At 57.8% G+C, this 21779-nt stretch overlaps 2 protein-coding genes across 25 annotated transcripts in view; one reads left to right on the forward strand and one right to left on the reverse strand.

Annotated features, from left to right (window-relative positions):
* APBA2 (amyloid beta precursor protein binding family A member 2) overlaps positions 1 to 3773 on the forward strand; it is a 232934-nt gene extending 229161 nt beyond the window's left edge. For all 16 annotated transcript variants that reach the window (XM_055098170.2, XM_063596985.1, XM_057299831.2 and 13 more), the window contains one exon: positions 2520 to 3773. In XM_055098170.2, the coding sequence (XP_054954145.1) occupies positions 2520 to 2591 (72 nt within the window). In that variant the 3' untranslated portion in view covers positions 2592 to 3773. The remainder of the gene's footprint in view (positions 1 to 2519) is intronic.
* ENTREP2 (endosomal transmembrane epsin interactor 2) overlaps positions 2907 to 21779 on the reverse strand; it is a 564821-nt gene continuing 545948 nt past the window's right edge. For 4 of the 9 annotated variants that reach the window (XM_057299836.2, XM_055098181.3, XM_034938384.3 and 1 more), the window contains 5 exons: positions 13999 to 14074; positions 11483 to 11707; positions 9708 to 9782; positions 8373 to 8683; positions 2907 to 4478 (listed from right to left, as the gene is read on the reverse strand). In XM_057299836.2, the coding sequence (XP_057155819.2) occupies positions 4455 to 4478; positions 8373 to 8683; positions 9708 to 9782; positions 11483 to 11707; positions 13999 to 14074 (711 nt within the window). In that variant the 3' untranslated portion in view covers positions 2907 to 4454. Of the gene's footprint in view, positions 4479 to 6446; positions 9418 to 9707; positions 9783 to 11482; positions 11708 to 13998; positions 14075 to 21779 lie in introns of those variants that run through there. The other 5 variants (XM_055098178.2, XM_055098176.2, XM_055098173.2 and 2 more) reach the window with 5 other exon arrangements.

Genomic DNA, 21779 nt, shown 5'->3' on the forward strand with positions numbered 1-21779 from the left:
GGGAGGTGGCACGTACACCGGGGGAGGCCTGGCCAGTGTGCAGCGGGTGTGCCTGTGTGTGTGTGTAGTGTGAGCGAGTGTGGGTGTGTGCATGTGGATGTGTGAGAGCATGGGTGTGTGTGGGATGTGATGTATGAGTGTGGGTAAGTGTGGGTAGGTGTGGGAAATGTGTGCGTGCACATGTGGGTGTATGGGGTGCATGAGTGGATGGGTGTGGGTGTGTGGCTGTGTGAATGTACCTGAGAGTGTGTGGAGGAGTGTGTGTGTGTGGGGGGAGTGTATGCGGATGTACGTGTGTGTGAGAGAGCATGGGGTGTGTAGGAGTGCGAGTGTGGGTGTGTGCAGGGGTGTGGCTGTGGGTGTGTGTGAGCATGGGGGTGTCAAGCATGAGTGTGTATGTGCACGGCTGTGGCTGTGGGTCTGTGAGTGGGTGTGAGGCATGGGGGTGTGAGGAGAGTGTGAGTGGGTGTGTCTGTGTGTAGGGGTGTGTGAAGGGGTGTTCAGCATAAAGGGGCTGCAGGCTGTCTGGGAAGCGTGGTGGCCGCACGAGGCGGGAGGCTGAGAGCTGAGGAGCCCGGCCTACAGAGGGGCCCGCTGGGGACCGGGCAGGGAATTTGGGTCTGGGGACAGCAGCAGCAGGCCGGGCGGTCTGTGGTGCTGCCCCTGGTGGCTCTGTGAGGCTGAGTGCGTGGCGACCATCCTTGCAGCCTGTGGGGTGGGCGGGTGGGTGGAGGGGTCTCTAGTTCCTGTTCTTCGGATGAGGTCTCCCGGAGCCACATCGGGACACTGGTATTTTGTGCACTGCAGGGTCGGCTGGGAGCTGGGAGGCCTGTTTTCCCTGGACTGGTGGGGGCAGGGGTCTGGCTCAGGAGGAGGAGGGGCCAGGCGGACACCAGCCTCCCTTTGATGGCTTCAAAGAAAGGAAAAGCCAGTGTTCCCAAGTAGATGTTTGAAGCGGCCGCCCCCACGGCCGTCAGCCCCACACCTGTGAGGAAATCCACCCGTGGAGGAGCGGGCGGGAGAACGGGGAAGAGGCAGGAGGCGGCCGGGGCGTTGGAATCCTTTCAGCCCTGCCGAGGTTATGGTGCCTGTTTCCAGCAGCTCTGAGCCCACGCGGAACATGAGTCGCTGATAAACAAGGCTTGCAGTTGCGAGGGGCCTCGGGGTGGGTTTCTGGTTGAGGAACGCCGGGGAATGGCTGATGGGGGAAGCCCCTGCCGGGAGCGGGAGCCGCGGAAACCTACACCGGCCACACACACCCCGGGGGAGGGAGGGCAACGCTCAGAAGCAGAGCTGCGCGATGTGCCTTTCTGGGCTGCTCAGCCCAGGGCCCGACACCTGCTTGCCTGAGGAGGGGCAGATGCACGGCGGCTGCACCCCGTGGGGAGGCCTGCGGCAGCTGACCCTGGCAGTGCGAGGGCCCCCATCCCGAGGCCGCAGCCTAGCACAGTCCCGGGCAGGACAGGGGAGAGCGTCGTGCTCAGGGGAGGAGAAGAGGGCAGTAGAGCTCCCTTTCTGTTCTTGAAGCAGACGTTTAGAGTTCTGCTCCTTCCCAGTGTCCGCAAAGAAGGATTACAAGGCGCGCCACCCACACGGTTGGTCTCCCTGGGGCGATCTGAGGCCTTGCTTGTATACCCAGCTCCTTTGGAGTCAGGGCTCGAGGCCAGGCCCCAAAGGGTCATTTGCTCACCGATTCCCAAAGGCTAAGAACTTGAGGTGCCCTGGGCCCCAGCGAGCCTGTTCCCAGCCCCCAGCACACTTGCCTGGCCCGTGTGTGTTTTTCAAGAAGGGGTGTAGGCCGGGCGTGGTGGCTCAGGCCTGTAATCCCAGCACTTTGGGAGGCCGAGGCGGGTGTATCACGAGGTCGGGAGATTGAGAGCATCCTGGCTAACACGGTGAAACCCCGTCTCTACTAAAAAATACCAAAAAATTAGCCGGGTGTGGTGGGGGGCACCTGTAATCCCAGCTACTGAGGAGGCTGAGGCAGGAGAATGGCGTGAACCCGGGAGGCAGAGCTTGCAGTGAGCCGAGATTGCACCACTGCACTCCAGCCTGGGCGACAGAGCAAGACTCCGTCTCAAAAAAAAAAAAAAAAAAAAAGGGGTGCGTGTGTTTTCCCCCATTGATCTCCTCCTCACTGAAGCAGAGTGCATCCCTCGCAGTTTCTGCCGAGGCCTGGCCACCCCCAGCCAGCCCCAGTGGATGGGCAAACTGTTGTCACCACTAGAAGAAGTCCAATTTCTCACCCCTCGGGTGTCAGCTGGACTGGAAGCAAAACTAGCACTCAACCATATTGACTCCTCTGGAGCCAGGGGTGGGGGCCTGGAGTCTCAGTCTGCTGCATCTGGAAGGCATCATAAGTGCCCCCAGGCCTGGGCAGGCTGGCCTTCCTCCTCCACTCTAGGAGATGGGCATTTGAAGCAGAACTCTGGGGGGGTTTGCCTCTGTCCTTTGCTTTCACCTGATTGTGGGAGGGGAGGTGGGAGGGCAGCGGCTCAGCCTCCTGTTTCTGTCCGCAGATCCACATGAAGACCATGCCCGCTGCCATGTTCAGGCTCCTCACGGGTCAGGAGACCCCGCTGTACATCTAAGCCACCCCAGCCTGGCCACGCAGCCAGGACACCGGGCAGGGCCGCCCGGGCCCAGAGGAGCTGGGAGCCGGGCCGCAGACTTGACCCCGACGCCACAGCCCAGCCACGGATGCTGGCTCCCCAAAGGGTGTGCCCTCACCACCCACTTGATTTTTGTTTTCATTTTGCCAAAAAGGGGTATGTCTTTATCAAAGGAGAGTCACAGAACAAATGTTTGTTTGTAAAGCGTTCAAAAGTATTTTGCCACGTTCTGGACTGTCTTCTCCCTGCACAAGCCAGGGCGTGTCTCGGTAGCTGTGCGTGGTGTGGAGTGTGTGTCTTTCCTCCCTGAAGCTGTGCGGAGTGAACTGGCGCCTCCGAGGGACGCGGCTCCCGGGGCAGGGCAGCCGTCATCCCTGCCTCCCGCCCCCTTGGCTGGGACGTCTGGGGTCCTGTGGGGCCCCCACAATGGTCCCAAACAGCTGCCTCTGCCACTGACTGCAGGGACACGGGCAGCCTGACTCCCAGGACACGACTTGTAATGAAAGTTTGGGGACATGTGATTGATTGTAAATAAAGGATGATGGCCACAACATGAAAACTCCCTATTTATTTAGATGCTATTATTACTGTTTGGACTTCTTTTATTTTGGCAGGCTTTTTTCCAGACTCTAGGGTTTTCCAATGTGACTAATGACCACACCTGCCTCTCCCGTCGTCTCTTCTGGGCACCCTCCCACCCGGCTGCATACCCGGGCAGGGCTCCCACAGAGACAAGGAGGGCACAGGTGTCTGCCCCCTCTTTAAAATCGATCTACACACATCCACGCACATGCGACCCCCGAGGAAACGAAACCCACTCTAGAAAACGCGACCTTGGCCGCACCTAAAGCAGCCAGCCGTGAGTGCAGACCCCTTGGCCAGCGTGGCGCAGCGGCCCTGAGCAGTAGTGGCATGTGTGTAGATCAAGTCGGATCTAGTCCAGCTCGGTTCATTAGTGATCCATGTAATCTGACGTCATCTTGTCTCGAAGTCTCTTTTTTTGGCCCAGGCCTTGAAGAATACACTGTGACTTAAGAAGCCTTACCACGCAGTAACTAAAGCTTTAGGATGACTGTATTCGAGGAGTGCCGTGTGTTGCATGCAGCTACCCGTAGGAAGACTTCGCACATATCACTAATAAACCTGAAGTCGTGATGAAAAGCCGTGTGTGTGACTGGTCTGTTACCTGAGTGGCGGGTGCCCGCCTGTCCTTTCATTCACAGCTTGGATGCGGCTCTGCAAATTCACTATGCGGTGGCAGCCACAGCTGCTCTGTGCTCCTCCTGGATCCTGAACCTTGGAAGCTGTCACTAATGAGTTCGGTGGGTGGGTGCTCTGGGCACCAGGTGTCAGCTGGGCAACGCCCTGCTGCAACTGGAGGTGCCAGCAATGCTACCAGGTCACGGGGTCAGCGCCAGGTTCTTGACCCACTTGCCCCAGCAGGGAGACACGTCCGCAGAGCACTCACTAATGGAATGAGGGAGCCAGGGAGCCTTGGTCTTCTTCAGATTTCAACGTGAATGGCCCCTGGGAAAGGTGTGCATGCGTGTGTCTGTGTGTAAAAGCCGGACCGCCCATCCCAGCACCCTGTCTGCACCTGTGGGTCCTTTGCAGCCTGTCTAGAGTGACAATTCTGGCAGCTCTGCCAGCACTTACCTTTCTTCATGGCCACCGTTCTGGTGTCACCTGGTGTGGGAAAGCCAGGTAGCAAGCATGGGCTTTGTTCAGAGGCGGCGGCCTGGGGTCCAGCTGGGTTAGGCTGTGGGTCTTGGATGGGCAGGAGCCCTCCTCTCTGGCCTGCCCACAGCAGCGTGAGCTCCTTGCTGTGGGCACTGACCACCTTCACGGCCCAGGATTCTTGGGGAACTGCAGAGTAAGGAGAAGACTTACTCTCACCTAGCCGCCCAGAGGGTGTGGGCCAAGGGCTTGCTTCAGCATGACCTTGGCCATCAGGGGCATATAAAAGACAGCCTTTCAAGGCGCACACCAGCTTTGTGCCTCCCTCTTCCCAGAAAGTATACATGGTAGAGGCAAAGAAAGCTGTTGCATAGGAGACTGTCACAGAGAGCTGCGTATATGCCAAAATGTATATGCACTCACTCTGAATATGCTTAAGAATGAAAAGCAAATACAATTCTTGACGTGGCCAACAAACAAGAATGCCAGGGATGGCCACATCCTTGGGGAATGAAAAGAAATGTCACCTGAGTCAAAGCTGGAGGGAACGGGATTCCACTCAGGAGGCCAAGGGAAACATTCCTGCCGTGCCCAGGACAAGGCAGGGAAGCAGGTCCCGGGGAGAGAGCCCTGGCTAGCTGAGGACATGCAGGCAGGACTCCCACCAAATCATACACATCTTTTAAAAACCTGTATTTAAGGAAAAATTTGAGCCATGGCCTGCATTCCTCCCAGAAGCCCTTGGAGGCCACGTCCATGGAGGGGCTGCCATGGCCAGCGTGGACGGGCGTGGGTGTGTCCAGGCCCTGGCCCTCCCCACTCTGCCCCGGAGTTGACCCTCTCCGGAAGGCTTCTGGAAGCACAGCTGAGTGGCATGGGTATCTCAGGCTCCCCGGCTGGCTACTGCAAGGTCCTCTCAGGACCGTGCCCCTGGCCACTGGTGTACACAGGCTCTCAGCCTGCCTCTGTCCCAGTTAGACCTCAGAGACACAGAGGCCAGAAATACTTTTTATTAAAACACGGATCATTATTAAAACACCTTGAGGTACATTAAATAAATACAGCCTTTCCAGTTGTACAAACAGGTCTCTGGTGGCTTGAAAACAATTTCCTATAAATTCTGCCTTAGCAGCCTCTGAGAGTCAGCATGGGTGGGGAGAAGCATCTGTGTGTAACGAGCTTTCTGTGGCCTGGTGTGTTACAGGCATTTAATGTGGATCCTCATCTCCAGCCAAGGGAGACCTGAAGTCCTTGCGGATGATGCTCCCCCTTCTGCGATCTTGCTTGCCATAGAGTTGGGGTCCATGTTCTCCCCACTCAGCAACCTTGTGGCCCCCAGGCTGGGGTCAACAGTGGTGTCACAGCAGGTGCCAACCCCCTTTGGGTCTCAAGGGAGGGCAGGGGATGCCCGGGGCCCAGCTGAGTTGGAGAAGGAGCGTGTCACCCCCAAAGCAGCCACAGTTGGCCCATTTCAGATCCCAGATGGAGCATGATTGGAGCGGGGGAAAGACGCATAGGGAGGGGAAGCAGCCAGCTTTCTCCTTGGCTGTGAGCCGACATGCAGCCCGGGGCCTGGGCTCTTGCTGCTGGTACCCGGATGCCGTGGAGCCGGGGCCAAGGGGACCACAGCTGCTGGGTCAAGTTGCCAGCACATTCCCTAGTCTACCAGCACCTCTCTCTTCTGGGGACCTTCCCAGGAAGCCCAGAACCTGGACCCTCCTAGAGTCCATGAGTGGCCCTGAGCAGCGGGGCTGATGGGGGCACCCCACCCCGTCCCTGACTGCCTCATTTCGAAGGGGCAGAAGGTTCCAGCCCAGCGGCATCAAGTTGGGTACAGTTTTCGTATCCACAAAACAGAGCTGCCACCAGCGCAAACCCAGAGCTGGGTGAGGGTGGGGTGCAGGTGAGGGGCCCGCAGGGAGGCACTGCTGGGGTAGCAGCCCCATTGGCCATTGGGACCGGGCCCTGCTGCAGAGAAGGGAAGGATGCTGAGCAGCAGGCTGAGGGGGTCCAGTAGGCCTCTGCCCCGGCTGCATGAGGAAAACACCCCAGAGACCGAGTCCACTGGGTGGCTGGTGGTCTTGGCCTCGCTGGAATTGCAGCCATGTCTGAGGACTGCAGCTCTAGCCCACCCAAGGGCTCAGCCCAGGGACAATGCTGTGTGAACCCCCAAGCCCCAGTGTGGACCCCCCCAAGCAGGTGAAACCCCTGCGGCGTGGCCCCAGCGCACCTCAGAGACGGTGGAGATTCAGAGGCCAGGGCGTCAGGCGTGGCTGAAGCTCGGCTCCAGGGCGGCCATTCTGAAAATCCACCAATTAATTTCACCTGCAAAGGGACTTGCCTTGAGGGAATTCAAAAGCCCCCACTTGAGGAAAATTAGAGATTTCCTGTTTTATAGTCTGAATAAAGTGCTCAAAAATTCATCTCTAGTACGTCTCTCCTGGAAAAGTGCAGGTTGTCATCAAAAGGCCTGGTTTATGTGTTTTCAGCTCTCTAAAGCAATCGAAGCCTTTTCAGCTGACCACAGCTGAAGGAGTCCTACACCGCAGCCCCCAGGGCAGGGATAAAGGACTGGAGGAAGGCTCTGGGCACCTGGACTGGAACCCCACCCCCTTCCCAGCTTCCAGCCACACAGAAGCTCCCCAGCACACTGGCCACAGTGGCATTAGGGAATTGGGGGAGCTCAAGGACAAGCCCCACAAAGCCGAGGGAACAGCAGCGTGAGCCCCCTGCCCTGGCACCCAGGAGTGGAAGGCACCCTCTGGTCCCCCTGTGCCCCCATGCCAGGCTCATGGGCTCTCTGGGGAGACCTTGGCCTCTAGGCTGTTTTGTTCACCGCAGGGCCCACCCAACGCAGCTCAGGGGCTGTTGCTGCTAGTGGCCCTGAACAGGCATTTCCATCACTGCAGAAAGTTCTCATGGATGGCGCTGTTCCACGGCCATTGTTGGGAGCAGCTGCCACTGATGCCACCAGAAAACAAGGGGATGGGGGCTAAGAAAGTCCAAGGTCCCCAGGCTGTCCCCAAGCTGGGCGTGTCTGCTTCTCCATAAGCAGCATGGTGGGTGTCTGCTTCCCTTCTCACGTGGGTTTGTAAGTGGTTTATGATCCTCCTGCGCAGGTGTGTCTGCTGCCGCATGCCCAGGGAAAGGTCAGCTCTGGGTCAAAGGGACCTGCTTTATCAGGAGGGGCTACTTCTCAGAGAAACCGGCCTCTCTCCTGCAGAACTGTGACCCACTGAGCTCAATCAAGTGAGCTCAGACACAAAGGAGCTGGGAATCGGCGCTTGTTGTTACGGATCACACAACTGCTCCAGGGACAGGATGGGAGCCTGGAGAAAGGGGGCCCAGGAGGAGGTGGGGGAGGCACCCCACGGAGGGAGGCCGAGCTCAAGGCCCAGGAGATGGTGGGTTCCTCCAACCCCCGCAACACCGGCCTGTCCCCTGGGGTGGCCGGGCTATGGCAGAGGCCCGCACTGCACATTTGTTTGCACAATAGCCCTGTGGACAGAAAGTTGGGCCCAGGCTGCCATCTGTGCTAACACTACCTATTTCCTTTCATAGGAAATAGGCCAGAGCGGGATGAACGCTTAATGATAGAGCCATCGAGCCACATGAGAAAATGTTTCATGACTCGACGTCACCCTCTGTCCACTGAACACTAAGTTAAATGGGGAATGGGAGACTCCTGCTTTGGATGGCCCTGATTTTGGAGATACTTTGAGTCTTTAGGTGACGTAAGTGTCGCCTGTTGCTGTATTCACATTTGTGCAACACTGCTCAGTTCAAGGTGCTGCACGCCAGATAAAACCAGAGAGTTCACTGTGGACGTGAAAGTCATCTTTCCGAATTACTGGGCTAGGCAGGAAATGCAATCCCCAAAGAGACACTGCTCGGCTCCCCTCGAGAGAGGGGGTAACAGTTCCCTGCCCACACCGCCCTCAGATCATCCTGGGTGTCCCCCCCACATTTATCCTCAGCCAAGCTGAGCCTGAAGGCCTCTTTGTCAGGCATGATGGCTTCTGCCAAGAACATCTGTGGCGCCAGGCGTTGGTGTCCACGGTCAGAAATGTGGCTCCTTCATACCTGGTCCAGAACGTCAGCGCCCAAGACGGCCTCCTCCTCGAGGCGCTCCTCGTTGGTGACAGCCAAGTGCATGGCACCCACCATGTGGGGTGCCTCGGTGGGGAGGGCACAGTGTGAGTGTTCCAAAAACTTGGCCACCAAAACCCTGGCGTCCGCATAGGCCTTGCTGTCCACTAAAGAGCGTGGCCGCTCTTTGGAGGTCGCTGGGAAGGGCTCTGGTGTTGGCCGTTGGTCAGTTTTCCAGGTATCTGGGTCCCCCACTGGTGAAAGCTGGGCCCAAAAGGCAGCCGTGGCAGAGCGAGACATGGAAGCTAAAAATCAAGGGCAAAAGTGCAGTTCGAAACTCACTGAAATAAGAAGTTAACTCAAAAGCAAAGAAAAGCCTGCTCGGGAGGAGCCTCCTGCTGGGGTTTCTGTGTTCCTGGGGCTGGCGCTCTGGGCATGCCCTGCTGTCCCCATCCCTCCTCCCCTTCTCAACCCCAAACTGAGCTAGTGTCAACCTCCAGGGGCTGCAGCCTCCAGGAGCGAAGGCCTGGGGGGAAGGGCCACCACAGCAGGCAGCGACCCACTTCTGCCCTCTGCTAGAATCCCGAGGGCACAGGGGCTGGTCCTTCCCAGTCTTCTCGCCTCCACGACCTTTGCCCCTTTGGGTCTGATCTCTTGCTGGGGCAGAATCATAGCATCTAGAGACAGGGTCTGCCTTAAGACCAGAACTGGGGGTGGCAGAGGGAACATGAGACCGCCCCCACCATCATGCCAGGTGCAGGCAGCCGCCACTCAGTGCCCTGCTCCACTGCCTGCCAGGCCAGAGGCTGGGGACCTGGCTCCAGCTCCCCACAGGGCTGACAGCCTCTCTGCATGACCCACAGTCTGGACACTGGGCTGAGGGTCCCTGTAAGAAGGCCAGCTCCGGGCAGTCAGTGGCGAGGGACGCCAACAAGGACCAGCGAAGGCCCGGCTTGCCCAGCCTGAGCTTCACGCCACACAAAGTCGGAACATTCTGGGTCGTCTGTTCTGGTGTCTTGTTTGGTGGCAACTGGAAAGCCTAGCAATTAAACATGAGAAATTAAACTCCCAGGTGGGGCCCATCTACCCCAGATGAAATCTCATAAAGTGGGCTGAGCAGTCACATGTGTGTTAAATTAGTGCTAGCCCTTGATATAAGTGCACTGAGAGATGAAGAGAAAGGCCCTCAAAGCCAGAGAGTGGGCAGCCCCCATTCCCGGGGATGGGGTGAGGAGCTGCATTTGGAAACAATGTAGCCAAGGACCCACCAACACCTGCCCCACCTCCCAGCAGGCGCAGTCAAAGCGCTTTAGAAAAGAAGCGCCTCACCGCTCCCAGGCGCAGCCTCAGACAGTCCCGCTTCCAGGTCCTGGCTACACGACGGCCTGTGTGAAGAGGCCTCGCCTTAACCAGAAGGAGAATTCAGTGAACACATGAAAGGAAAAAGGAATTCCTGAGAAAGCTATCATAACCCGCCTGTGACTAAGACATTTTAGATGGCGAGCAAGCAGGAGAAACCTGCTGAGCTGACACCCACCCAGCGGCAGATCAGACAGGAACCGCCCTGCAGCTGGCCAGGCCTGCCGTGGGTCAAGTGGTGTCGCAGGTCCCACCCCGACACAGTGCAGTGGGCCAGTGGCTCAAAGAAAGCCCAGCACCCTTCATGGGAATTCCCACCCTCACCTGAAGGGCTCCAGGCACCCCGGAAGGCACGTGCCTGCGGCGTGCACATCAGCCTAGCCAAGAGGGGACAGAGGCGTCAGGAGGGTGTGTGGGTGCCGAGGTGTGAATTTCACTGAGAGGGACAGGCCCAACAAAGCCATCAGGGGGCCACAGAGTGGACCCATGAGCCCCTCCAAGTACAGGGCATCCTCCTCCAAACCTCAGTGAGTGAATGTGAGCATGGTGGAGAGAGGTTCCGGAGCTCAAGAAACCAGCAGAGGGGGGTGTTTCAGAAGGTTTGACGGGACTCTCTCCCTGTGAGCTGGCAATGGGATGCAGGAAGGAGGAATACAGAGATGACCGCAGCCAGGGAGTCCACATGTGCCAAACCTGGTATTTCCACCAGGAGGGTACCTCCAGGCAACTGGCCACTGCGGGCCCTGGTTCCTTTCAGGGACTCGGTTCCGGGCTCCAGTAGAGATCAGCTGGGCAAGACCATCGAGGGGAGACTGAGCCAGGACCCACTGCGCCCTCTTCAGGGTTCCTGCACTTCCACTTCATGAAAAGTCCCCACAGCAATGGCATGGAGGTCAAAGGCCCACCAATCTTTATTGGCAGAAACTGTGCCTCCTCTCAAAAGACGGTGATGAGGACTGGGTGTGAGTTCTCCAGCGCCGGGGGTGCCCAAGACTCCCGAGGAGCTACTGTGAAATGCAAATTCCTACACTGCTGGCCACAGGGACCTGGTGCCAGGTCCTAGGCTCCAGGGCACTGCCCGCAGACACATGCCAGGTCCTAGGCTCCAGGGCACTGCCCGCAGACACATGCCAGGTCCTAGGCTCCAGGGCACTGCCCGCAGACACATGCCAGGTCCTAGGCTCCAGGGCACTGCCCGCAGACACATGCCAGGTCCTAGGCTCCAGGGCACTGCCCGCAGACACATGCCAGGTCCTAGGCTCCAGGGCACTGCCCGCAGACACAGTCGCATGGGGCGATTTTTGAAAGCTCTGGGCTGTGTGGAGAGCCAAGCTGCCTGGGAAATGCTGCTGAAAACGCACCTGTGTCTGCGTGGGGCGGCTCCAGCCAATGACACCCCCATACTCAGAGCTATCGTTGGGGGTCATCTGTCCTGTGCCAGACTCTAGGCCTTTTCTGGGCCCTGGAGCACGTGTGCAGCACTCATAGCTAATGTCCTGGACTGGGCCCCAGGCCCCTTGAATCCTTCCTCCCCTGCCAGAGTGACAAGCCTGGTGGGGTGCAGAGGGGCCCACAGGCTGCTCCCCACCCACCCCTGGCTCAGGAGTCATCAAGACCACATTCCCAGTGTGGCCCCAGACAGGATCTGCAGGGCCAGGCCTCCACTCTCAGGGGTCACTGAGACCTGCAGCATCCAGGGAAAGCTGGCCACACTCTGGGGACATGGGTGAGCCTGGCCAGCCTACCTGCCATGCTAGATGTGCACAAGGTGGGGTCGCTGGTGGAGCGGGACACACGCCCGGGACCTGGCTGCACCTGTGAGCCCATGCCAGGATCCTCTGGAGACACGCGGCCAGGGGGAAGGGCAGGTTCGGAGGGTGCTGGGGCGCCCACAGGGCCATCGGGGGATGGGCTGGAACCTGGCGTAGCAGTGCCCTCGGACACCAGGAGGCTTGTGCTGTCAGCTGGTACTGCAAGAGAAGGGACATGGCATTAGAGCGGGTGGCCGCAGGGGACGCTGGCGTGGGACAGGCCTGCCCCTCAAACTCCAGACCTAGATGAACTCTGAAACCCTGGGGGTGCGGAAACACTGGGTAAGATTGACAAATGCTGCTTTATGCTGTTGAAAGTTGGGGGCACCAGATGAGCTCCCAGAAATCATTCCAGGAATGGCATGGGTCGGGGGCTTCGACCCTTCACACTACACAAGAGACTAAAAGTCAGAAATCAGACGCTTTGGTCACAAGACGCTTTGGTCTGGGTGAACAGGGCCGGTGCAGGGGTACACAGCAGCTCCAAGGGACATCAAGGCATCCCCACCAGGTCCCGGCGGGCCTGAGATCTGGCCCGCCCTTGCAGGGGTGCAGCCCCGGGCCTGGAGTGCAGCCAGACAGGGTGGTGCAGGCAGGTGGGATAAACTCCGCCCACCAGACACTGGCCTTGGCTCTCAGGGTGTGGACGCCACGCCAGCAGCAGCAGCAGCCTTGCCCTGGGAACGAGCGGGGAATGCAGACTCTCAGCTGGACCCCAGACCCATGGAAGCAGAGACCCTGGCACTGGGCCCAGCCACTGGGATTGGAGCGAGCCCTCCAGGGAATTCTGATGCCCTCCAAACTGTAAGAACTGCTGGTCTGGACTGGGATGCTGGTCAGGGCTGGGCTCCTGCCGGGAACCACTCTACGGGGGCTGGATCGGAGTCTGTTTTAATACCATCTCCACGGGGTGTGCATGCATGTGACAGCGTGATAAGCTGCTCCTGCACTCTCCCCTCCAATCACCAGGTGCCCTCAGAGCCCCCTCCTGGCGCCACAGTGGAGTTGCCTGCAAGGGGGACACTTCATAGATCACAGAAGCCTGAACTCCTCCAGGCGTGGGGGCTTTGGGTCTGTTCCTGCCATCCCTTTCTGTTTTTCCCTGCGTCTGTGAGCTTGCCCATGGGCAACAGGCTTTTCAGGCCACCTCCCACTTCATCCTTACTGCCCGTCTGTGAGGCAGCCCCAGGTTACCCCCACCCTACAGCTGCAGAAACGGGCTTAGACAGGGAAGGGTTGAGGGTCACACAGCCACCAAGGTGGTCCTCTACTCAGGACAGTCCTGACCCCTGTACCCCAGCAGAAGCCTGGGTGCTGGAAGCTCTGCTGGTCCCTGGGTCAGCTGTAGAGTTCACCACCCAGGTCCCAGGAGGGAGGAAGATCCAGCCCTGCTGAATTCTGGGTGAGGAGCACCCCTGTCTATTTCCATCTGCCCTGAGATGGGAAACAGGAAGGGGCTCCGGTAGCACCGGCCCCCCTCAGCCCAAACCCTGGAATGCTGCAGGTGTGGCCGCCCTGTGACAGTGACTGAGATACACTGTACCCTGGGTTGGCTGTGGGAAAGTCACTGAATACCTTCTTGAACAGCCTCTGATGGCTTGGAGTGACCAAAGGAAGGAAAAGATTGCTTCCAAATCCCACGACTGCAAAGACGCAGCGCTCTACAACCCCCAGTGGCCTCCCAGAAAGATGGCTCCTTCCTGTTTCTCTTAGATGCTGAGTGAGTGTTCAGCAGGGGACAGAGCGCCCTGGGACGATCATCCTGGCCCTCTGTGGGATCACGAGTTATCTAACTTTGTTCTCCAAATAAGCCAGCCCATGTGACCCCTCGCAGGGGCCTCAAGACGGTGGCTCTCTGGCTCACCTGGCCTCCGTGCCCTTTCTCCCTCTGCTGCTAAGGGCCCTTCTGCTTTCCTGGAGCCTTAGACCACCTCCCCCGCCCCGGCTCTGCACGTGACACCCACCCTCTGTGTCTGGGGATTTGACCCTTGCACACGTGTCCTTCAATGCCCTCAAGGACATGACTTCCAGCCTGCACCCTCCTGCCAGCCGCCCAGCCCAGCCACCTTCTTCAGAGGGAGGTGCTGTGTGGACATTCGCCCGGTAGGTACAACTTTGGCTCTGGAAAGGGGACCCTAGATGGAGTCGTGCTCTTCTTCAAATCCATACCCCTCAAGTGAGAAAGTGGGGCAGAGGAGGACAAGGTCTCCCCGGAGAGCGCAGGAGGTCTCCTGCATATGCTGACTGTAGTGGATGCAGACACAGGAAGAAATGTGGGGATATACAGGGTATTTAATGGGAAAGGCTGCTGCAAACTCCACCCTCTTAAAGAGTAAGAAATGGAGGGAGGAGGAGGAAAAAGAGAAGAGAAGAGAATAGGACGAGGACGAAAAGAGACACCCTTGAAAACAGGAACACCCCACTTCAGGAGCTGAAAGAGGTAAGCTTACCTGCAGTGCTGAAGCCAGCACTGGTGTTTGGGTCCCCGGAGCTGGACTCGGCCACCTGCTGATCTATACTTGTAACCTACAGTAAGAAACAGAAAGCGTCAAGGAGGCTGGTCGGTGGGAACGCAGCACAGCAGCCTCCAGTAGTGCAGGCGCTTAAACTTGTCTCCTGGTGGGAAGCGCTGAGAGACGTTCACCCACAGCTCCACTCTTCTCCCCTACATTTATGAGGTGGGGTGTGAGGGTTCAAGTTGCCCTTGCCAAGGCCAAAGTCTAGTTTTCTTTTTTTGAGACGGAGTCTTGCTCTGTCACCCAGGCTGGAGTGCAATGGCACGATCTCAGCTCACTGCAACATCCGCTGCCCGGATTCAAGCGATTCTCCTGCTTCAGGCTCCTGAGTAGCTGGGATTACAGGTGTCCACCACCGTGCCCAGCTAGTTTTTTGTATTTTTAGTAGAGATGGGGTTTTGCCATCTTGGCCAGGCTGGTCTCAAACTCCTGACCTCAGGCGATCCGCCTGCTTTGGCCTCCCAAAGTGCTGGGATTACAAGGTGTGAGCCACCGCGCCTGGCCGAAAGCCTATTTTTCTGAACTTTTGCAATCAGAGAGCCTGGCAGGGCCACAGAGCCACCTAAGCCTACAAGTTGCACGGTCATCGAGCTTTTGTGGCTTTCGATTTCTTTTTCTTTTCTTTATTTATATATTTTAGAGACAAGGTCTCGCTCCATGGCCCAGGCTGGAGTCCAGTGGTGCAATCATAGCTCACTGCAAACTCAAACTCCTGGGGTTAAGTGATCCTCAGGCCTCAGCCTTCTGAGTAGCTGGGATTATAGGCATGAGCTACCATGCTCTGCTTTTTTCAGCTTTCTTCTTGGATATACTCCGATTCCGCCTGGAGAGGCCTCAGAATAAGGGGAAGGCTATACCTCCTCTGCTCTCTGCCCCATCTTCATTTTGCCCATTCTGCGTGGGCCATGGTTTCCACCTCAGAGGGCATTAGGGCCTCCCGGATGCGATGTTTGGATGTGATGCAAGCTACACACATGTTGCGTGAGCACCCCCATGTACCCCATGCTACCTCAGAAAACAATTTTTTGAATCCCTGTGTTATTTCAGAATTGCTTTGGGGATACACTTGCAAATAATGAGCTCCAGAGGAGACTGGGAAGGTGAGGGGGGCTCCTGCGACTTGGTCTGATTCCAGCTCAGGTAATTACATTTCTGCCTCCCTCATCTCCCGCCACTTCAATCAGATAGCTGGTCTCCTTCATCTCTCCTCTTCAACCAGGCTGACACCAGGGCGGGGGTTGGGGCTGCAGCCTTCCCACCCACACAAAGGGTGTGAGCTGCCCCCACAGCGTGGGGCTCGAGAGGTGGTTCCGAGACAAAGAGAAGATGGAGAGCTGCCCAAGTGCATCCTTTGATCTCACTAAGATGCTTTCGCATAATACGGTCCATACTATTTTTCTTCCTTAGCCCTCTCATTCTGCTGGGAGGGAATCGGTGAGGGAGAATTCACCCCACCATCAGCACCCACCTGCTTTTTCACTGAAGTCATTATGTGCCAATAACCAGTTCTGGAAATCTCTGTCCAGAACCTTCCACTGAATCACAAAGAGGGAACAATGTCCTAACGGTTTGTTTCATCCTGTGTCTCCCCTCCCGTATCTAACCCTCTCTCGGACTTGCTTTTCTTTTGGATCGTAGACGGGTGGTTAACTTAGAACTCCGCTGTCTAAAAGAAAATCTTCTGGTAATAAAGAAATATAAATAAAACAAGAGAAAGAAAATATACAGTGGGACAAGGTCAGGAGGAAACTGGATTCACTTCATGTTGTGCAGAAGCATCATTCACTTCCCTCTGGCTCCCGGTCAGATTTGGTTTCCAGAGGAGGCAGCTCCTGGGAGCCTATCTATCACCTCTCGCAAGCAGAGTGTCAAGAGTTTAATTTAAATGTGGCCCTTCCCTGATGTGAGAAGCCACCTTGCCACGCTAAGCCATGGGGAAAACAGCACTTCCTTTCATACAGCATTTTTGATGAACTATAACGGCAGTAGAAAAGGGTGGGGAAGAAATATATTTGTGGCATAGAATTTAAGTTGAAATTTGGGTTCAGTGAGGAAGCTCATAAACACAGCTCCTTACAGAAGGAGAGCGGGGAGAGGGCTGTTGACAGGAGACGCTGTGGGAATCACTTCACCTGGGTCTTACTGGCTTGCAGATGTGCTATTCTGAACAGTCATCGTAACTGGAAAATAAGTTGGCTTTTCAACAAATAATTCAAATTGTATGAAGCTAAGACACTTGCATGGAAATTCTGCCCCATTCTGTAGTTTCCCACTCCTGGGTGAGGCCAACCATTAGAAACAGATTTATGAAGAGCTCTTCGTTTGGGGCAATTCCAGCGATTATGGAAAATGTGAGTTAAAATTTTAGGCTGGTGGCTCAAGGCAAACTTTGAAGACACTTTGCTAACAGATTTTATGTAGATCGTAAGTGTCAGGACCTGGTGCTGCTCCTGGACTCTGCTGGTCCCTCTCCCTTCTCACAACTCCTTGTCTCACACTCAGGTTCCCTTCCACCCGGCATGCTGCCACCAAATTAAACTCCTAAAGCATCACTGGGTCACACCCAAGATGCCAAACTCCTCAAGGGCACTTCTACAGTTTGACATCCAAGGCCATAAAGTATCTGCCCAAACGATTTCAGCCCTGGGGTGCTGAAGCTCCCACAGCCAGGCTCCAGGCTGTCCTGCCATGCGCCTTAGCTGGTGCTGTGACCTTCACCTGCACCACCTCCCCCTCCTTCACACACCCCAGCCCCCATCACCTCCCCCTCCTTCACACACCCCAGCCCCCATCACCTCCCCCTCCTTCACACACCCCAGCCCCCATCACCTCCCCCTCCTTCACACACCCCAACCCCTATCACCTCCCCCTCCTTCACACACCCCAGCCCCCATCACCTCCCCCTCCTTCACACACCCCAGCCCCCATCACCTCCCCCTCCTTCACACACCCCAGCCCCCATCACCTCCCCCTCCTTCACACACCCCAGCCCCCATCACCTCCCCCTCCTTCACACACCCCAACCCCTATCACCTCCCCCTCCTTCACACACCCCAGCCCCCATCACCTCCCCCTCCACACACCCCAGCCCCCCACATCACCTCCCCCTCCACACACACCCCAGCCCCCATCACCTCCCCCTCCACACACACCCCAGCCCCCATCACCTCCCCCTCCTTCACACACCCCAGCCCCCATCACCTCCCCCTCCACACACCCCAGCCCCCATCACCTCCCCCTCCACACACACCCCAGCCCCCATCACCTCCCCCTCCTTCACACACCCCAGCCCCCATCACCTCCCCCTCCACACACCCCAGCCCCCATCACCTCCCCCTCCTTCACACACCCCAGCCCCCATCACCTCCCCCTCCTTCACACACCCCAGCCCCCATCACCTCCCCCTCCTTCACACACCCCAGCCCCCATCACCTCCCCCTCCTTCACACACCCCAGCCCCCATCACCTCCCCCTCCACACACACCCCAGCCCCCATCACCTCCCCCTCCTCCACACACACCAGCCGCCCAAATTGCCTCCCCCTTCACACACTCCATCCCCCCCACATCACCTCCCCTTCCTCCACACACCCCAGCCCCCCAAATCACCTCCCCTCCACACACCCCAGCTCCTCACATCACCTCCCCCTCCTCTATACACCCCAGCTCCTCACATCACCTCCCCCTCCTCTATACACCCCAGCTCCTCACATCACCTCCCCCTCCTCTATACACCCCAGCCCCCCACATCACCTCCCCTCCACACACACCCCAGCCCCCCCACATCACCTCCCCCTCCTCCACACACCCCAGGCCCCCCACATCACCTCCCCTCCACACACACCCCAGCCCCCCCACATCACCTCCCCCTCCTCCACACACCCCAGCCCCCCACATCACCTCCCCCTCCTCCACACACCCCAGGCCCCCCACATCACCTCCCCTCCACACACACCCCAGCCCCCCCACATCACCTCCCCCTCCTCCACACACCCCAGGCCCCCCACATCACCTCCTCCTCCTCCACACACCCCAGGCCCCCCACATCGCCTCCTCCTCCACACACACCCCAGGCCCCCCACATCACCTCCCCCTCCTCTATACACCCCAGCCCCCCACATCACCTCCCCCTCCTCTATACACCCCAGCCTCCCCATCACCTCCCCCTCCACACACACCCCAGCCCCCCACATCACCTCCCCCTCCTCTATACACCCCAGCCCCCCACATCACCTCCCCCTCCTCTATACACCCCAGCCCCCCACATCGCCTCCCCCTCCACACACACCCCAGGCCCCCCACATCACCTCCACCTCCACACACTCCAGCCCCTCCACATCACCTCCCCTCCACACACCCCAGTCCCCCAAATCACCTCCCCCTCCTTCACACACCCCAGGCCCCCGACAAGCCCCCCCATATCACCTCCCCCTCTACACGCACCCCAGCCCACCCAGATCACCAGGCCCAATTCCTCTGCAGAAGCCTCAAAGAAGTTCGTCTCTGTCCAGTCTCCATATGAGAGTGCCATGACAGGGGGATTCTGTCCTATATCCTGTGGAGGACCACTGTCGTCAGTGGTCCCTGAACCATACACTTGCCACCCAGACAAGAAGATCAAACTGGTAATTTCTCAATCATTTTCCTGCTATCAAAAGAAACTCACTCCTTGAACACTGGCTGAAGAGTACAGCCTCAAACCACAGGAAAGAGAATGGCATCTGACCTAATCCTACCCTAACCCAGCATCTGACCTAAGCCGGAAGGGAAGTGTGCACGGCCCGTCACCCATGCGAGTGCTCACGGAGCCCACCCTCGTGGAGGCTGCCCCCTCTTGGGTTAAACCTCTTCCCCAGCACACCCCCTGCCCCGCCCCAGAGTCAGCTCCTCCCCAACAGAGCCCACCTTCTGCCGCCTCCTCTCTTTATCCAAACGAGTGCTGAGGGCACTTTCTATGCCATTTGTCCTAACAAGGAGGAGCAACTGACCCTGCCTCGCCCGGGCTGCAGGGTCGTGCTGTGAAGGGGTGCTCCTTGCTGTCTAGTCAGAGGGGCCTTGCTGCCTGGGGAGGGGACAGCTGGTGGTGCAGCTGGCGGCACGGCCTTCCCTCTGTGGACGGTAATGGGTTTCTTTGACTTCCAGACTCCCGGACACGGCCGTGAATTGAAAAGTGCTCCCAGGCCATGGGGTCAAAGACAGTGGGCCCGAGGGCTCTAGCGGCCCCTTCATCACCAGATGCTGCCCTGCTGCCAGGCGGGCGCCCAGGGACAGGCCCTGCAGGCGGTCGTGCTGTGCCCCTGCCAGCACTGGGAGCTGGGGGTCTCCGAGCCAACACATGCTAATTCGAGATCAGCCTCTGACCTTTCAGCTGTTCTCACCGCAGTTCTGAGAAAGAAATCTCAACTGAGAGAATTCCCCAGAGTTTTGGAGAAGGGTGTCGCATTGGTTTCAGAACCAGCCAGATCCCTTCCAATATATTCTATTCTTCAGAGAAAACAGTAAAATTGTGAACACAACAGGAACCCATTCCTTCCGGGGGCCGCTGTGAGGTCAGACATTGAATGGCACACCCAGGTCCAGAAGCTACTTCCAGCAGGCAGGGCCCTTGGGAAGCCAGGGCCTGGGCTCCATGGACAGGGGTTCCTGTCGTCAGGAGGCAGAGGGGTCCAAGGGGCAGGGAGAACCGGGAAGCAGGCTCAGAGCCAGTCCCAGTGCGGAGCTGGAATTGTGATGGCAGCAGGCAGGGTCACTGAGCAGAGGCGGTGAAGGGGACAGAGCTGCCCCCGTGCCACAAGGCAGCCATGGGGAACCACACACCCCTGCTGCCTTCAGGGGTTTCCGGGTCCATCTGCCGCCCTGCCCAGTGCCCCTGCTGGCTACAGCATGGAGCTTCCCATTGTACCCTCGGTCAGCCTCCCCTCTGCCTTCCCAGGGGCTTCCCTCACGGAGGGCCCTGTCCTGGGCCTGCCATCCCCAGTATCTAGGTCCTTCCACATCTGCCTGTTAACCTCCTCAAGGTCCTAGATCCACACTCCCCTCTACCTACCATCCCATCTTCTCTCCTCTTTACCAAACATCCTGCGAGAGTGATCTGCTCCTGCTCTCAAAGTGGGAGCAGCAGCAGGGCTGAGGCTTTTATACCCCCAACTTCAATACCCCAATTACTGACTCAGGAGCCCTGGGGGTGGGCCCAGTCATTAGGATTTGATTATCAAGTTCCCCAGGGGGGCACCCACTGGTGTCTGAAAACCACAGCCACACCTGCGCTCCCCTGCGCACGTGCCGTCCACTCCTTTGCCTGGTGTGGTCCAGCCCTGCCCTCCATCCCATCAAAGCTGCTCTGCCAAGGTCACCAGCAGCCCCTCCATGGTGCGCCACGTGGCCCTGGGTGTTAGCTTCTGGACAGCACCTGGCCCATTGCTTTCTTCCAGAACTGCTGGTTTTGGCAAATCCAGGCTCCTGGGAGCCCTGCCTAGTGCCCTGTAGCCTGTTGTGTGTGGGGGTGCCTTTCTCCTGCCACCTGCAATGGTGTCATTCTGTGGGGCTCCCTCTCTCCCATTTCCCAGGCTCCAGTGACATCGGCAGCTAACTCTGATCACTATGAACTACAGCTCCTGTCATCTGGTGGACACACACTCAGAATTCAACCCACCACACCCAGACAGGTCAACACCCATGCACACTCATCCGAGACTCTTTATGGACGACCTTCTGTTTGGGGGATATGCTGTGCCTGTCCTTCTTCCCTCTGAGCCTTTGCACAGGCTGTTCCCTCTCTCAGGAGCCCTTCCAGCCCCACTCCCTGCACCTTGCATGCCTGATGCCCACGCAGCCTGACCTCCCAGACCCTCCATGGACCCCCAAATTGGACCTGACATCATGACAGGTGCCCCACAGTGCACTGGGCTCCCCTCGCAGTGCTGATGACAACTATTATCACAGCCAACTGTCTCCACTGATAACACTGATTTGAATTATTTTTATCATAAACGGAAAACTAAACAACATTGGGAAGGCAGAGGTCCCAGCTCAGCTTTATAAAAACATCTAAGAACATCTCCATTACTGCCACTTCAGGAATGGGATTTCAGGGCCATGCCCGCCTCCTGACTAAAGGATTCCTCTCCACAGGCAGCTCCCACACATCTGCTTCTAGCACCCACAGTAAAAAGGGGGTCCTGGCCGGGGCTCAGGGGGCCACTGTCTGCAGCCTGCCTGGCTGCTCCAGGTGTTTCAGGGTGGCTGCTCGGGGACTGTCTGCTTGTGTGAGGATGTGCTGGGGGCTCACGGGCCAGCCGGAAGCTGATCTGGCCCACCACAAGCCACCCTGAAGGAGGTCCCTGTGGTATATATGACTCCTCAGGTGCGTGGCACCTTACAGCGTCTGAATGTGCTGTCCATATATGACTCCACAGGGCACAGGGAAGTCACATCTCTTCCTGTCCTAAGACCACCCTGCCTGCAATGGTGACCAGTCCTTGTGGGTGTGATTGTCAGAAGGGCTTGTGAGCTTATTCAGCCAACATGGAAACTGCTCCTCCACCCACAGAAGCTCCTCAGGGTCAGCGCTGCCTTGGTCACTGGTTGGGACAGGGACCAGCATTGCCACCTGGCTTGTGTGCACATGGGCTCTCGGGATCTCAAAGTGACAGGGAGAGCATTGGGGGTGACATCAAAAGGTCTGAGCCCTGTGCTAGGGTGTCTTTTCAGGAGTCA

Source organism: Pan paniscus, chromosome 16, assembly GCF_029289425.2.
Source record: "Pan paniscus chromosome 16, NHGRI_mPanPan1-v2.0_pri, whole genome shotgun sequence".
Taxonomy (NCBI): Eukaryota; Metazoa; Chordata; class Mammalia; order Primates; family Hominidae; genus Pan; species Pan paniscus.